Source organism: Pelecanus crispus, chromosome 3 (assembly GCF_030463565.1).
Source record: "Pelecanus crispus isolate bPelCri1 chromosome 3, bPelCri1.pri, whole genome shotgun sequence".
NCBI classification, from domain to species: domain Eukaryota; kingdom Metazoa; phylum Chordata; class Aves; order Pelecaniformes; family Pelecanidae; genus Pelecanus; species Pelecanus crispus.
Window position 1 is genome coordinate 51,520,317 of NC_134645.1, and position 16,556 is coordinate 51,536,872.

General features: G+C 43.3%; 1 protein-coding gene across 1 annotated transcript in view; it reads right to left on the bottom strand.

Annotated features, from left to right (window-relative positions):
* SMOC2 (SPARC related modular calcium binding 2) overlaps positions 1–15,808 on the bottom strand; it is a 146,086-nt gene extending 130,278 nt beyond the window's left edge. Inside the window, exon 1 of the mRNA XM_075707679.1 lies at positions 15,734–15,808. Coding sequence (XP_075563794.1) covers positions 15,734–15,808 — 75 coding nt within the window. The remainder of the gene's footprint in view (positions 1–15,733) is intronic.
* Between the last annotated feature and the right edge of the window lie 748 nt (positions 15,809–16,556).

Below are 16,556 nucleotides of genomic sequence, written 5' to 3' on the forward strand. Positions count from 1 at the left end.
AAAACCAAAGGAGTCAGTACCTGCATGTGCATGACTTGGGCAAGAGGGGAGCATTTTCTCTAGACTGCCTGGAGCTAGATGGCTATCTTGTATATGATATTGATTAAAACATTCTTCTCTTGTGCTTTTCTTTTTTGACCCTTTGAATACATATGCACCTATCTTTGGATATATGTGACTCTTCTCTCCCCATTTTTTCATCCCATCTTATAGCTGATATCTTTTTTGGCCTCTCACAAATACTCTTTTAGCAGGTGAGGGTACCATACTTTTCACCAGCTCAGTTTCCACTGGCTCCTTAAAGAACTAGGCTTTACAGAGATGATGATAAATAAACAGAAACAACTGGGCAACTGTAACTGTGTCTCATGTGTGAGCTTGTTCTTAGTCTCAGCCATCAATCAGAAACACAGCAGTGATTTACCAGTCACCTAGGAATAAAACAGAAATATTTGCCCATTTTTTTTGAACCAAACCTGTCTTCTCTGGTTCCAAGAGGCATTGTAGGCACATTGTCACCAATTTGGCCATTACCAGAGCTTCAGGACTAGCTCCCAAGCCCTAATATACACTTTTTAGGAGGAAGGAGTCACCAGACAAATTCCCAAATGACCTACTACGTACAGTGGAACTGCACTTCTCCACCAGACAGATCTGCCACCCTCTGCAGGAAAAGGGAAATGTCCATAATGAAGCTCAGTGTCGCTGATTAATTATCCCTAGGGTAACAAAGTACTGGGTATATATTTTATTAGGCGATGAGCAGAAGAAGGATAACATCTGGATTCACAGTCCATCAGGCTAAATCCGGCAAGTGTTTGATTCAAGTTATAGTGCATTTGAACAACACCATAACAGTTAAATGGATTCCCATGGCACAGATCCTAATACAATTTGGAAAAAGAAATAGCAATAGTGCAATGGTGTTCACCTTTGACATGAAAAGCATGACCCCGTACACTGAAAGACCAACCCTTCATTGCATAGCACCATCCACAGCTCCAAGTTAATGGACATGAGGGACTGCTGGTCACATTAACGGAAAGTAGCAACATTAATTATTTTCATGCATGATACAGTCGCTAAGACGGGGCTGACTGTTGAAAATACAAACTCTCACGTTGCATGCTTTCACATGCAATCTCCAGGAGTTTTAAGACGATGTACAAGCACTTCTGGCAGATTCTCAGCTAAGGTAGCAGCAGGTAAGCAGCAGGAGCCTCACCTTATGTATTAAAATCAAGCTTGGGCAGTATTCCAGGCCATGAGGGGACAGCAGGACTGATGGAGAGGTGTGAGCTTGGAAAACAAAGTGCTTCATGAAACCAGTACACACTGAACGTGCTTGCCTATATAATGCAGTCAGAATGAATAACAGGTACATTAGCGCTCCCAGTTCCATAAGTTTTCTTCATGATTGCGTTGATGAACAATATACATACATGGCCTTAGCTCTAATTTAACAGAGTCATATATGCAGATAAATGATGTGACTCTGATGTAATATGAAACCTTTAGAGATTGCCTTATAGCTTGCTTGTAAGAAAAGAACTTTATAAAAATGAGTCCATTTTATTTATAGCCTGTTTTATTTATAGCTCATTTTATTTTGGAAAAATATACCGTTGGGGCGGGGAGGGGGGGGGGGGAACAGTGAGACTTAAGTTTTTTCTTCCTGCACTTTTGGGATGAGCACAGTTTCCCATTCTGCTGACCTTGATCACTGCCTCTTCCAGGTTCTGTTCACCTATTCTATTTCACCCGAGCCAGTGTCTCCACCACTTCCAAATACCTTTCAACCAGTCTTTGGCTCTCAGAACAGTTTTTGGAGGCTTCATAGAGCATGTCATTTAAGAATGGCTGTGTCTCAGAAGAGATTCTTCCCTTGCTGCCAAGATCAAAACTGTGATTTTCACCAAAAAAAATGGATCAACAGTCTTATAATAACGGTTTTGGTGGATGTGGGATTTAGCTCCAGCTTATCACCTTCCTATCAAGACAGTGAGCTATATTTGCCAAAGCGAAAGGCAGACAGTATTTTAACAAGTTTTATTTCACAAATTAGTGGCTGTTTCAGTGGAACTTTAGTTTCTGTAGTTATATGCATTTGACAACAATGTGTAAGAAGCACAAATATGATGACAAGGTTGATTCAAGAAAGTAAACACCGCTCAGTAGCAACAGACAGCAGGGTAAGGTGATTTTGTGCCATTGCTCTGTACAGTGTATGCCCAGTGATATCCTTCTGTTGATCACCTTCTGCCTGTATGTGCAAAAAGCTGACAACAAGTTTCTGTTTTATTGGAGGGGCATGGATATGAACAGTCTGACCACCCAGACACGTACAGACTGACAGAGACTTTATCACCTCTCTGAGGCTTCGCATTGAAACATGCTCATCGACAGTATCAGTTTCAGATATTGCAATGATCTCCAAGCTCCTCTGCATGCTCCTGCCCTTGTAGGGGAGACCCATAGTCAATTTTATTCTCCTCCATTCCTTTCAGAAGAGCAAATAAAGTTTCCTTTGCACCAGATTCAAGAGGACAGTCACATGTCCAACTTTGCCTTGCTCAAACTCCCACTGGATTCAGGAGGATGTAGTGCAGAAGGTTGGACACATCCATTATAAAGAGTATGGAATATTTGAATTGTCATCATACAAACCCTCTGGCACCCATGTACAGCTGCACCTGCAGCTCCTCTATCCATGACACACAGGACACAATTGGAAAGCTCCAAACTTACTTCTATTGAGTGCCTGTCTCAGGCACTTCTGCTCTCCAAGTCACATGAGGGTCCACAAAAGCAAACTGAGATTCCAGAGGGCCAAGACAGAAGCTGCGATTGTGACACCCCACCCCACCCCACACCCCTTTATTGGGAAGGACTGCAGCATGGTGAGGCAGAATCATTTCTGATCTCTCAAAACAGTGTACTATGGGGGTAAACCATCTCACTTCCCCTCACCCACGATTCTCCACTATTTGAACTGCCTTGCAGACACCTGGCACACATCCCACCACTTTTCAAACAATGCAGGACACAGAATGTGTGGATGTGACACATGCAGCCCTCAGGCCATTTTACAGTGACAAAGAACCGATAGGAAATTAAGTAATCAGCTCCAATTATACTTTGTTAACAACTTCTAAATGTCACTCCACTACACAGTAGTGTTCTAGCAAAACCAGAAACAATAAAAAATAATCACAAAGGTTTAAAAGGTGGTGACCTATATTCAAACAAGAAACATCAGGTATGACAAATAGAAAGCATCTATTTCTGCCTCTCTCAGACACACACGCACACCTGCTTTGCTGTTGCTGACAGCAGATAGCTGCGGGGCTCTTCCTGAGAAACATCCTGCATACCACAAAATAGCTGTAGAATATGAACTGTGACCCCCTTCAGCTTTGATAAACTTGTCATTTGTCTCAAGCTTTTCCATCCATCATGCACACCCTTTCTAATGTTTAACTCATTTATATGAAGATCCCTTGAGGGAATTTCATTGCATCTCTGACACTGGTTTAATTGCTGTCAGGTGGAAATAGTGAGTTTTTACATGTGATTAGTCCTATTTGTAACCAACTAATTTCATTGAACACTTCTGGTTGCTTCTTACTTGTATTAAATGAGTGTGATTTCCTGACATGGTTGTAAAATGAATGTCACTTTAGAGTTTCCTCAGCCCCAGGTGTGCGGAGAAGACTCAGGATAGCAGTTTTAAAGAAATAATTTATTTTTGTGTCAAGGAGGGAAACTGTGTAACTTTTTGATTGTTCCTGTCACAATAAGCAATTCAAGCAGTAAAAGCTCTCTCTATTCTCTCATCATTTAGGATGATAGTCAAGATAGCTACTAAAATAAAACCAACTGTTGCCTGAGGCAGTTCCTGAAGCGGACCTGATCTGAGACTTGAAGGGAGATGGTGTTCTTTTCAGTCTTTAGAACACAAATGTATCAACTATGAAACACAGCTGCCCTGCAGCATCTCCAACACAGTCAAAACCTAACAACTTAGAAATCTTGTCAAATAAAAACTAACGCTAAACTCCTATGCATCATCCCCTTTCTTAGACCAAAACACATAAACAAACAAAAAAATTTCAGATCAAAGTGGTCAGATTAAATTGCATAAACTTCAGAAAAAAAAAAAATCTGAAATTCTGATTATTAACACCAAGGGAACTTTAGGCTTTTATGGGGGTTTTCCAATCATCACTGGAAAACAAAAGGAAGAAAAGCATTGCATGGGAATGTATATAGTCCACCCCTGCATACACATATATGACTGACATGGGTAGTCTTCAGATAGGAGATGGCAATCTAGAGAATTTTTTGCAGCTGATGGATAACACTTTGAAGCCCCAGGTAGCCTATAGGAAGAAGATCCATGCTCCTAGATAATGCTTGACACCTCTTTGAAGTTGTCAAGAGAGCCTTTGGGCCAGGTTTCCCAGAGGGTTCTTGGTGCTGCTGCTATAGAAAAAGACAGTACGTTCAAGAGGTGGTGAATGTAGCAGCAAGAACAGCTCTCAGCTCTTTGGTCTGCATCCACAAGATGGAAGAATCTTGCATCCACACTCATCTTCTTTTCTCCCTCAGGAAAAGGTAGGGAAGGGCAGTGGTTAGAAAAGCTTCCACCTCTGTGCTGAGCTAAATGCAAAAATAGGAAGATGCATCCAAGCATTCCCTTTATTCTTTGCGGAAAAGACCAGGCTGCATTGGTTCAGAGCTTTTTTTCCTTTAGGGGAAAAAGAGTTTTGCACCACGAAAGGAAGCACATACCACAGCCTGAGAACCCCAGCTTTAGGGCAATGATAAGGTTGAAACACTAAGCTCCCACAAGTCAGGAAATACCAAGCAGATGACACTTGGCCCTCTGCACTATGCAGATCCCCCTTGGCCAGCAGCATGACAAGACCAGGGAATAGACCCTTTTGCTCATCTCTTCCTGTAGTGCTGAATTGATTGCTCCAATTATTTACAAAAGGTAGACTCTGTTCAAAAAAACCCCAGGAAAGTCAATACAAAGCAGCCAGCTTGGTTACTATGCAGAGGACATAAAGAAAGAGACTGTGGCCACCACTGCCTGATTAACTCTGCTATGCGTATAACCTCCATTATTTCTGTTTAGCCTTGTCTGTAAGCAGGTGTCATTCAAGATTTACTCTTATTTATTATTGAACTTGATAACAATGGTAGACCAAGAGGGCCAACCGAGAATGAGGCTCTTCTGCCAAAACATGGTACAAACCCAAAGAGCTTGCAGTCTGTAAATAGGCAAGCCATGCAAACACTGGGGAAGAAGACGGACTAAGGCAGAAAGGTCAACAGTATGGGGAAGGAGAAGGTTGGAGTAAAATCTGCAGAGGACAGAGACAGCGCAGTCAAAATTATGAGTCACAGAGGATGCCAGCTTTGAGGTCCTCTGGGCTCGCTCCTGCCAGCAGGGTTTCTGCTAGCTTTTTTCTTTGGTTTTACCTCAATGCCACATGTATTGTGAAACTGTGATTATCTCACCAGTTACTTCATCAAACCAGCAGTGCTGCACTTCTGTGGGTTTGCCACCAGCCACCAGATGCATAAAGCATTCTCTATCAGCAACATTCAAGCCATTTCATCTTTGTGTCAGATCTGGCTTTCCCATCTAGTAGGAAATACTCTGACTATATCACTGTCTATACGGAAGAAATTTTTTACAATGAGGGTGGTGAAGCACAGGAACCGGTTGCCCAGAGAGGTAGTGGAGGCCCCATCCCTAGAAACATTCAAGGTCAGGTTGGATGGGGCTCTGAGCAACCTGATCTGGTTAAAGCTGTCCCTGCTCACTGCAGGGGTTTAGGCTAGATGACCTCTAAAGGTCCCTTCCCACCCAAAGCATTCTATGATTCTATGATTGCCTTGCATTTCTCTTGGTCTTGTGTGTAGTGAATGTAACACACTGCCATTTCAGAAGAGTAGCACTCTATACCCATTTTGCAATGGAGAAAATTACTGCACTAGGTGCAGACAAATACATATTTGAGCTCTGCTTTTTGCCATTTTTCCTTCAGAAAGAAATCAATTATCAGTGCATGAATATTGCCTTGTAATTTTATTGCAAACTAATGGAAGTCCATCACCAAGCAATGACAGAACTTTTGCTCTGGGAGTCATTCAGCACCTGGAAAGGGGAAACTTAAACAGAACAGCAATTTACCAAATGAACACTTCTTTCAAAAAATCTTTCCCTTTCTCTCAGAAACGTAATTTATGGAACCTTTCAAGGAGGAAACAAGATGGAAAGATAAAACCTGCTGTACAAAGTTCAGATTTGCAAGTAAATCCACTTAGGCTGAAATCCATCAAAAATTTGACGTGCTTGAAAACTGCCTTCCCAGGAGGATGCAGTCTGAAACATAATCCCATTAAATATAGTGTGGAAAATAAGTTGTCCACTTTGTTTTGTCTTGCTCACCAGAATTCATGTAATAAATAGTGTAAAAAGAACCAGTATAGATACATGCAATGAAATGAACAGGCCATATGCTTTCTGCAGGCTGAACCCCTCCTGGTGTCCCACAGTCAAGAGTAGCTCATATGTTAGGCCATATTTTCCCTCTCATCCACACCAGCCTTCTCTGAGCTCTCACCAGTGCTAATGATTAATCCGTGTCAAGGCAAGCCATGTCATTACAGACACTTTCTTTTTACAGAACTGTATTCCACCTTTCAGTAGTTTCTGTTGACAGTTTTTCCATTTGCGATTTTTCCCATTTGAAGGACCTATCTGATGGACAAAGGAGTGGCAAGTGCTGAAAAATGAAGGTGGCCAGTTTTCCCCCTCCTCCCCTCCAGACTTACCCACCTGGGTAGAGAAACAAGGGCTTCCCCTGCTTTCAGCCCTTCCCAGAGTGCAGACCGTGCTGCTCTTGCACTCCCTCCGGTGGTGGATCCCTAAAGCGTCACAAAAGGAGACAGGTGACCTCCCTGGGGATGCTGTGTATTTGCAACGGAATGGACAGGAGGAGAAAAGAAGAAAGATCTGTATCGACCTCGTCTCTGCTGTTTGTCTTACGTCTCTGACGTCTTTGATGGCTGCCTCCCAAAAGTAAGCCATCCTACAGACCAGAGACAATTTACTAAATAAATAAACATACGGTCAAGGGAGAGTCTTCTTTAGTTTCTTTCTTGCCAGCCTTTTCCATTTCTGTACCCTCTTTTGGGGACAAAGGTGTCTTCAGAATTTGTGCTATCCTCTGCTACAACATAGCATACATGGGACCCCCAGTTTCACTTAATTGATATCATTTATTTGATAGAAATTTTTACTTTAAAAAGTGACATTTGCTACATTGTTTTTTTCACTCTAACAGGCAAATCAGTCCACATGATGGCTACTTTCTGGCCTTGAACAGTGATATACAGCACTATTGTCATAAAAAAGTGGCACACAGTGACTGCAACACTTGACAAATACGATCTCACAGAGCCTGGGTCAGCTTCACTGGCACCCCCTTGGCTGCACTATGTGGCATCAATGTGGATGCTAAAGTGAATGAGAACTTATTAAAACACTGTGATTAAATGCATTAAATAATTCTTCACCCACACAGATGGATGTGAGGACAAGCACATTAACTGAGGCAACTGAACCAGAGCCAGTTTGGAAGCCGTGTTCGTCGTGTCCTTATGATACCTGCCTCTGATAGTAACTGCTTTTAAGACCATTAGGTTCCCCTTGCGGTCCCAAATAGGAATCCAGCATGTTTGGATGCCTACATAAAGTCAGGATGAAGGCAAGCACACTGCAGCCAGCATGGCACGCACATATCAGCCTCACTGAGAAGAGATTCTCACATTTTAATATCACTGCCTTTCTGATATGCTGCCAGTGCTGTATTTCCACCTTGTATTCTCCAAAAAGGGGTCCCAGACCCTAAGCTCTACCGTTAGCAGAAAGATGCCACTGTAAAGACCAGCACCTAGCAGAGAAAAAGGTTTGGGAATCAATTCTCTAGATTGCATGATCTAGATCCCAGGCAGATCACACACTTTGTGCTCTGTGATATTTTAGGATGCATGGTCTGGTTTAACAGCATTTCTGTTCACATAGTCATATTACGGTTAAAATATGGTTAAATGGTTTGTGTGTTCACCAAAATGTCAGCCTCCCTTCTCTCCCTCCTTCAAAGTAGCAATGAGACTCAATGGCAGACTTTTACTCAGACTAAATTCCACCACTCCTCCGCTTTATTCCAGATAAAAGCAGGAGAAAGATAATGAAACTGAGTCATTGCCTTCCCTCCCTGACATCCACGCATGCCCGTAATCTGCAGGTTTTCTCTGTTCTGCAGCTTGCTATATGGATCATAGTGAGTCCATCCTGATTAGCATTAAAATGATTCATTATTTGACATTATTTTCATTTCAAAAAATGTACAGACTTCTCCTGAGCATTTACCTGCTTATTCACTGTCAGTATCTTGCTTTAATACTGAACAAAGGTCAGAATATTGATAAATGTATGATAAATCTAGCCTGAACAAAAGACTGTGAGCACTTATGGCAGCAATTGTATCCTAAAAAAATCTGTAAAATACCACATGCAGCCATGGCATAAATAAAGAAAGAGCATTCCAGAGCAATTAAATTTTTCTTTGTTTTCAAGTACCCTTTAGGTGCTCTAGGACAGAGAGTCAAAGATTTATAGCACATGTATGACACCTAATTTGTATACAGTTTAAAAATGAACACCTAAAAGCCAGGAAAGTATACTATTACATCCTCAGAGCAAATTTCAGGTAACACAAAAGAAAAACAGGTCTTTACTCAGTGACTCAGAAGATGACAGAACAAGCAGCCTAAAGTAAATGAAGAAAAAAAGCTAGGTTTTGGATAGGTATGAGGTAAACATTCTTGAGCAAGTTTTCTAGCGGCATACTGAGCAAGTCAGGGAGAGAGCTGGAAAGGATTGCCTTCAGGAAATGTTTTCTCTTTCTGTCCCGACAAGAATTCTAGGACATATTCTCTATTAGCCTGGGTTTTCAGCAGCTGATGAAATACTTAGTGGTCATTTTTAAAAGCTAATAAATTAGAAAGGGGAAAAAAAATTAACTGAAGGGCAGTTTCTAATTCATCAAGGCAGTTTCTTCTGCAAGGACTGGCTAAAACTTCAGTTTGGGGGACTGACTCCACACAAACTTAATTCACAGGTTCTGTGGTAAGACGTGGCACTACATTAACTTTGCTTCTTAGAAGACCATTCATAATTTGGTAAAGTCATATTAAGTAACCCTCTGATACTAAGTGTTACCACACCAATCTAAACACCAGTCCATACGCTTTTGGGTGGCTTTCATCTCCCATAACCAAAGTTTGTATCCTTGTATCCCATGCACACCATTGCACTACAGCAATGACTGTAATTCAGACCAATTCCCTATGTAGATGGGGCAACTACGCAAAGATCGAAAAAGTGCAGGAAAAACTGCAGTTATTTATGCTATACCTGCTCTACTCTGCTCAGTTCTTTTCCTGAATGGAATTACTAGGTATTGCTTATGGCCAATTTCTTGCTACATCTGAAGCTGTCTCTCCTTTTCCTTTGGCACAAATTATTCTGTGTAACATCAGCATATTGTAAACTGTAAGCTTTTTCCTGAAGCTTTTCCTCTTTTCTGACTTACAGCCAGTGTTGCACTGGAAAGTGTTTTATCTACCACTACAGATAAATACGAAGGCAGTGATTATCAATTAATAACCAGAAGTGTATAGAGAAATTTCAACAGAAACATATCCCATGAGAATACGTGGGGCCATTGAGACCAAAATGATTGGCATCACCAGAATTTTATTGTATAAAACAGTAGGGGGCAGAGGAGGGGAGGCCAGTATTCACACAGTCAAAAAACTATTTTGACTATATTCTTTCTGAAGAAAGCATTCCAACTTCTCACTGTGAAATGACCTTCATTGCAAATCTTTCATCTGGACTTCCTAAAAATCTACCTCAAAACACAATATTGAATCAACCAGAAAATTAAGAAGCATTTGGGTTTTGATCCTAGAGAAAACACAAAATGTTGTGAAATCCCGGAGTCGTTTGCAAAATGTAACCTCCATTCACCCTGCAGCTTCCCCAAGAACGTATGAATTTTTTCAGATAAAAAATGCTGCTCCTGAACCAAACTCAGACCTTCATTTGCCGTTCAAAAATAGGTCTTTGATCCCCACTCTTTCTTACTCAGTTTTTAATTTTCAGGCGCCTCTGCACTTCCTGGTCTCGGGCCTGACAGGAAATGGAAGTACCAAAATACCATGAAAATGGCTGCGCCTGTGGTGAGGCTGGTCTGGCTGAAGAAATGGAAACACTAGCAAAGTCCTGAGCGAGCCAGATCTTGAAAAGATTCATAGCCTGATTTCCAAACCAACATGGTTCAGATAGGTTTTGGATAGCAGCTAAACCTTTGGAGGCTTCTCAAAATGAACCAAACCCCGAGGTTTGCCAACTGTCAAGGAATACACACGGCTGTCCTCGAGGTATTCAGTGGGCAATAGGGGACGGCCGAAAGCATCACAACTGGCTAAAATATGCATGATCTACTTCTTTTTGTTTCCCCTAGCCTGCTCTTCCCTCCCCACCCACATTCACTTCTACTCTTTGCTTCTAGTTTTAAAATCTTATGGGTGTGCAGTCAACTTGCCATCTCCGTTATGTCTTTCACATTATAAGGTACAGTTTATGTTGGCTGCATGCAGAAAAATTACCTCTAACCATTGATCAAAATTTTTGCTGACTCTTTCAACAATAACCCTCACAGGTTTTGTTTTGGTTTCTTTAGTGAGAAGTGTCTTGAGAGTTTATTGCAAGGAAGCATTGTTGAAAGTGCTTTATTTTCAGAGCTGATGTACCCTTGGTTGTACCAATGCCCATTTGCAGTAACAATGCTGTTAGGATCTGGAGCCACTTACAGTTTTATTTATGGTCTTGGTTTTGGAGTCACAATTAGAGTAACTTTTCCAAATGTTTGGGTTTGCAGGCGCCATCCAAATGGGTCCTTAACTTGGAAAGCTTTGATTGTGTTTAGCTTCCCTTTACTGAACTACCTTAGTGGTCCATCTTATATTGGTGAGTGTTGTGGAAGCTATCCAGCGCATTAAATGCTATTGAATACCAACAAAGCATGTGCCAAGGGAGAAAAAGAAAACAATTGTTCCCTGAAATATTCAGCCTCTGATGAAAGGAACTTTTAACAGGCAGAGGTGTTCATTTCAAGAAGCGATTTCGAGCAAACTTTCTTCTTTTGTAAGATCTAAGATCAATATTGTATTGAGAAGGACACATGGTTCAGCAAGGCTTTGAAAGAATAAAATTAAATAGTTTGTGGTATGTCATAAGTCATCAAGATTTTAAAATAAGAAACACTTGTGTCCTATTGTTTGTACATGCACACACACAACATCGCAACTGAGATAAAAGCTAAACTGATGGTTCCAAAAATACAGTGTAAACAATGCCAAAGTAAGTGTGGTGTAAGGGCAGCGATCATAAACTTACTTATTTGAGGAACAAAATGAACTTTCTTCAGAACATTGTATTTCAAAACAAAAGTACCTGTATCCTTAAGATATGACTATTCCCCTAATACAATATGCCAATAAGGCTCAGCTCTCATCAGTTTCATACCGATACAGAAAGAATGGGTGCATCTCACAGAGCAGAATAAAAATACCATGTTGCAAAAATGTTCCAACAATGTGTTACATGAATTGCAGACTATTACCTACCTTTCCATAAACAAGGTGAAAGGACAAGGCTACTTAAGATATTTTCTGGAATGTAAGAATGTTTTACATTAGTCTTTGACACAAGGGGAGGAAAAAACAGGAGCAGCCAAATTGGCTACAGTCCCTCCAGATCTCATGGTTTCTTATGAGACAGCTCTCAGACTACCTTCCCAGAATGAAAGCCATTGTTCTGTTGCCAATGTTTGTTTATTTGAAATAACAATAAATATAAATAATATTAAATAATGCTCTCCTCCCCCATGCATCCCTGTGGCTCAGTTAGCAATTCAGAACTGGAATATTACGTTTCCCCTCACTCTGCCTATTATTGCAATATGCTCTTACTCAGCAGACAAGAGTCCAGGAGCAACTTTAGCAAAGAGTATTTTCTGATGACAAGAGGCCAAGATTGGTACTAACTCAAAGTAGCTTTGGGCTATCTCTAACCCTGTGAACCCACGAGAACTTTGAAACTCTTGGACCCTGGTGTACATCCTGGGTCCCCAATAAAGATGCAGGTGTGCATCAGCCCACCTCTGATGTTCCTCCTCTACCCTGGCACACAGACAGGGATTCAAGTGAGTTCTGGCTGGATCCACAGTTTGGGCAGAGAGGGACACGTTACAACACTCATACGCTCACTTTAGATACAGCCATGAAGACCAGGGGACCAGACTTTAGACTGCCTGATGCATCTCAACTACCTGCTGACTATCCTGATGCATCTACCTGCCAGAAACTGTCCTGATGGCTATTATCAAGGTTGTAGGAAGCCATATGCTCATCAGTCCCTCCAGACCTGCAGTCACATAAGACTGTTAGGCAATCAGAAATCTCTTGGAGGTGTTATTTATGTGAAAACTCTGTAATTGCTTGCTATTGGACTATTGCAAAGTTTCCAACATCTGAAAATCACGTATCACCTGAACTATAGACATAGCTGGTTGTTGTCGGGTTTTCTGCTCAAGGGAAATCTAATGCAAAAATATCATTCCTAATTAAATGGGGATACAGCTCTGTAAACTACTGGAAGTCTTCTCTGAAAGTAATACTTGCTCTGCTTCTGGAACTAGCAAGGACATAAAGTTAAAACAGCCCAGACATCTGTTTAGACAGATGAAAAACATAAAGACAGATGCTGATACCCCCTTCCCTGCCCGGCCATCATCCAGTTTGTTGCTTAGAACACAGAGCTGCTCAAAACGCAGGCAAGGAAAAAAAAACTCTGATCCATGTAGTCATCTTTTGAAAAACGACCTTAACTTTAGAGTTGCTTTTGCTAGAGGGAACTTGAATTTCATTATTACGAGGTTGCTAAGGTTCATCTTATGGCAGATTTACCACTGCGGTTAAGGATACTGTGCCCTGATATCACCACCACCTGGCAAGCTCCATCTATCCATGACAGCATGATACCATCAGCAATGCGCACACTCTCCCTGTAGTCATCCCTCAATTTTCATGAAACTCAGGTCCACAGTGAAACATGCTCTCTGTCCCCGTGGCCTCTGGTTATTTATGAAAATGTTGGTCTTTCTTTGTTATTCTTCCAACCACAAATAAAAAGAAAATCTTCATCTGATGTGTAGAAAAGAATGGTAGTTCTCTGTCATCACACGATGGCACAGCAGGTGAAAAAAAAGTCATATATTTTCTTGGTCTTTCTACACAGCCCAAGTTTTGTTTTTCCTTATAATTATGCAGATACTATCCATGAATATTTGAGAAAGGTACATGTGGGAAGGGGTTATACAGTCTGTGAGCTATAAGCAAAATTACTGCAGGAGTAAAGAATGATTTAGTGCTGTGGTCTTTGTTGCTGTAATAGCATTGTGGTTTTTTGGTTTAAATAGGGAAGTACACAAATAGTAGAAATCAACCTGCCTCACTGAAAGTTTAGTCGTGTGGGAAGATGTAAAAAGTATGTGTGCATGAGTGTGTGTGTGTGCGGCGTTTTCTTCCTACGGGTGTCTGACTCGTCGTTACCCATTTTACGGACAGATTTCTAATGTAGGTTAATATTCATAAGGGCTAGCCATCTCTGTAAGAAGAGCACAGGCAGCAGAAAAACTAGCATGGGCTCGACACCTACAGTCCCCTACTAACAAGGCTAGCTACCCCTACCAAAATGTTCAAGTTTAATTCAGTCCAAAAGCTTAAAGTCTCCAAAGCCATTACTTTTTTGGTAGCAGAGGGTGGGGATTCCACCAGGATTGACTTTTCTGGTCGTGGTTCCTAAAGATGCACACTACTACAAGATAGAGAAATGAACAATACACACTCTGGATGGGTGAAAAGAGGGAACAGAGGGACTTCAGACATCTCTCAGCTAACAGTGAAGACAAATACATCTGCATGAGTCTATGACACTTAATTTTTAAAGAGTTTGCCCAAGTGCCCTTGGTCAGATTTTTCTTCCATTTTTTGAGACAGGCAGCTGCTCACTGAATGACAGTTACATTCAGCAGTGATTTACATACATCTATTAAAAGGCTTTGGCATCATTTGAGTCATGTATCATTTAAAGATGATACGACAGTCACAATCACTCTTACTTTATATTTGGACAAATTATGTTTTGGTACCATTTCCAGTTTACTTCCATGCTAATATTTAGAACTTTTTTTTATGTACAGAAGAAAGAATATAACATATAATCTCTCATAAATTCTGTTCACACATTTGTGAAAGTGAACTTAGAATTAAATTGCAATGTTAACCTGTTAACTAGAATAGTATATATCACCTGACAGTCTAAGGGTGCTTCAAATGAGGTTCTTAAAAAGTAAGATGAGAATCACTTGAGGTTATCTGTCCCACACTTTCAAATGCCCTACACTATAAAATTCATGGAGCAAATTCATCCCTTCAAGGTTTTTAATTAGCAGCTTCTAACCTACAAATCATTTCCAAAAAAACTAGATTGGAAGACAAAACTTTTTCTGAAGAATTTAGACAAAACTTTTTCTGAAGAATTTCAGGTATGAACAGCTCAGCCATCCCCCACCACCGCTTCTCCTTGAGCTGTCCCTATCCCCCTACTCAAAAAAAAAAAAAAAAAAAAGAAAAAGAAAAAGAAAAAGAAAGGAAAAACCCCAACTCTCAGTATTTGACAGAAATTTTCTGAAAGACCGAGACAAAAATAGGGTCTATTTCACTTTGCAACCGCCTGTAACTTTAGCATAATAAACTCTAAAGGGCACAGCCCTCACCAAAACACTTAAAAACAGCTTGAAAGGGGTACTCGCTGCCCGTTATGTTTACTCAAGCACTTGTTTAAAAACACATTTAAGGAAAATGTTTTTATTTCTACAGATTGCATTAATTATAGCTTTGCAAACACTGCAAGCTCCACAAGAAGCCTGAACTGAGCTATTAGCTGCAAACCTCAGGTCTTGGCTAGAGAAGTGGTTATGGCTTATTTAGCAAGCCTAATGAATTGGCTTACCCATCTCTGCGCAGAGTTCCATGTTTAGCACCATGGAGCCTGGAATAGCCAAAGAGGCTTGCTTCACGTCGCTTTATAAATAAAAATAAAGTCAAATCGGTCAAGCCAAGACGGCCCAAAAGCAGACCTCACTGCAGCACTATTCCTCTTCGGGAAAATAAAAGCATTAACACGGGCATTAACGTTGGCCCGCAGCTCCGCGGAGACCCGCAGCAAACTTCCACTACAGCCGCCAAGGGCCGCGCTCTCCCCGGCAAAAACGCGGCGGGGCGGCGGGGCCGGCTGCCCAGCGCGCCCCGCGTTGCCGGACGAGCCGCGGCGGGGCTCCCCGCCTGGGCTGGGGGCTCCATCCTCCGCCCGCAGCGGGGAGCAGCCCCTGCCCGGCGGCGGAGGGGCGCGGGGCGGCCAGGGGCCGCCCGGGGGGAGCGCCTCGGCCGCTCAGGTGCGCCCCGGGGACCGGCCCGCCGGGCGCCCGGCGCCCAGCGCCCAGCGGCGGGGCGGCCTTACCGTGAGGGCGGAGAGCTTCTGGGCCGGCACGGCGGGGAGCAGCTCCGGCAGCAGCAGCAGCAGCGGCACCCACATCCTGAGGCGGCGGCGGCGGCGGCGGCGGCGGCGGCGGGCACGCAGCGGCTCCGGGAAGCGGAGGAGGGGGACTCTCCTTGGGATGTCGCTCCCCCCCCCCCCCGACGCCTGCTTTGGCTCCTTTTCAAGCGCTCCCGCTGGGAGGTCCCAGCGTAGGTCCTCTATTTTCTTTTTCCCCACCCCGCCCCTTGAAATTTGGGGACGGGAGTACGGCAGAGAGGCGGCAGTTTCTCCCTCTCCCTGGCCCTCCCTCGCTCCTGGGGAGTCAGCCCCGGCTCGGAGATGCTCCCCAGCCTCTCCTCGCCCGGCGCCCTCCCGCCGCGCAGGCACTGCCGGGGGGATCCGCCGGACCCCGCCGCCTCCCCCGGGGCGCCGCGCCTCCCTCCGCCTCCGACGGGCTGCTGCTAGCCCTGGGGGTCGCTCGCCTTCCCCTCCAGCCTCGTCTCCCCCGTGGCGGGGGAAGCGGGAGGAAAAGATCGGGACGGGGAGGTCGGACCCTCCCACACCACCCCTCCGGTGTCCGCCGCCGGCGGGGGGCCGCGGGAAGGCACTGCCGCGGCTGCGGAGGCTGGCGGTGTGCGACCTCACCCAGCCGCTCTTCCCCTTTTCCTCTCTCTTATCCTCCCCCCTCCCCAGCCCGGCCTCCGCTTTCTCCTCCCAGACCCGCAGATCCTCGCCGATTAACCCTCCCCGGTGCTCCCGGGGGGACGCCGGCCTGCTCCCCCCGCAGGGCTCATTCCCCCCCCCC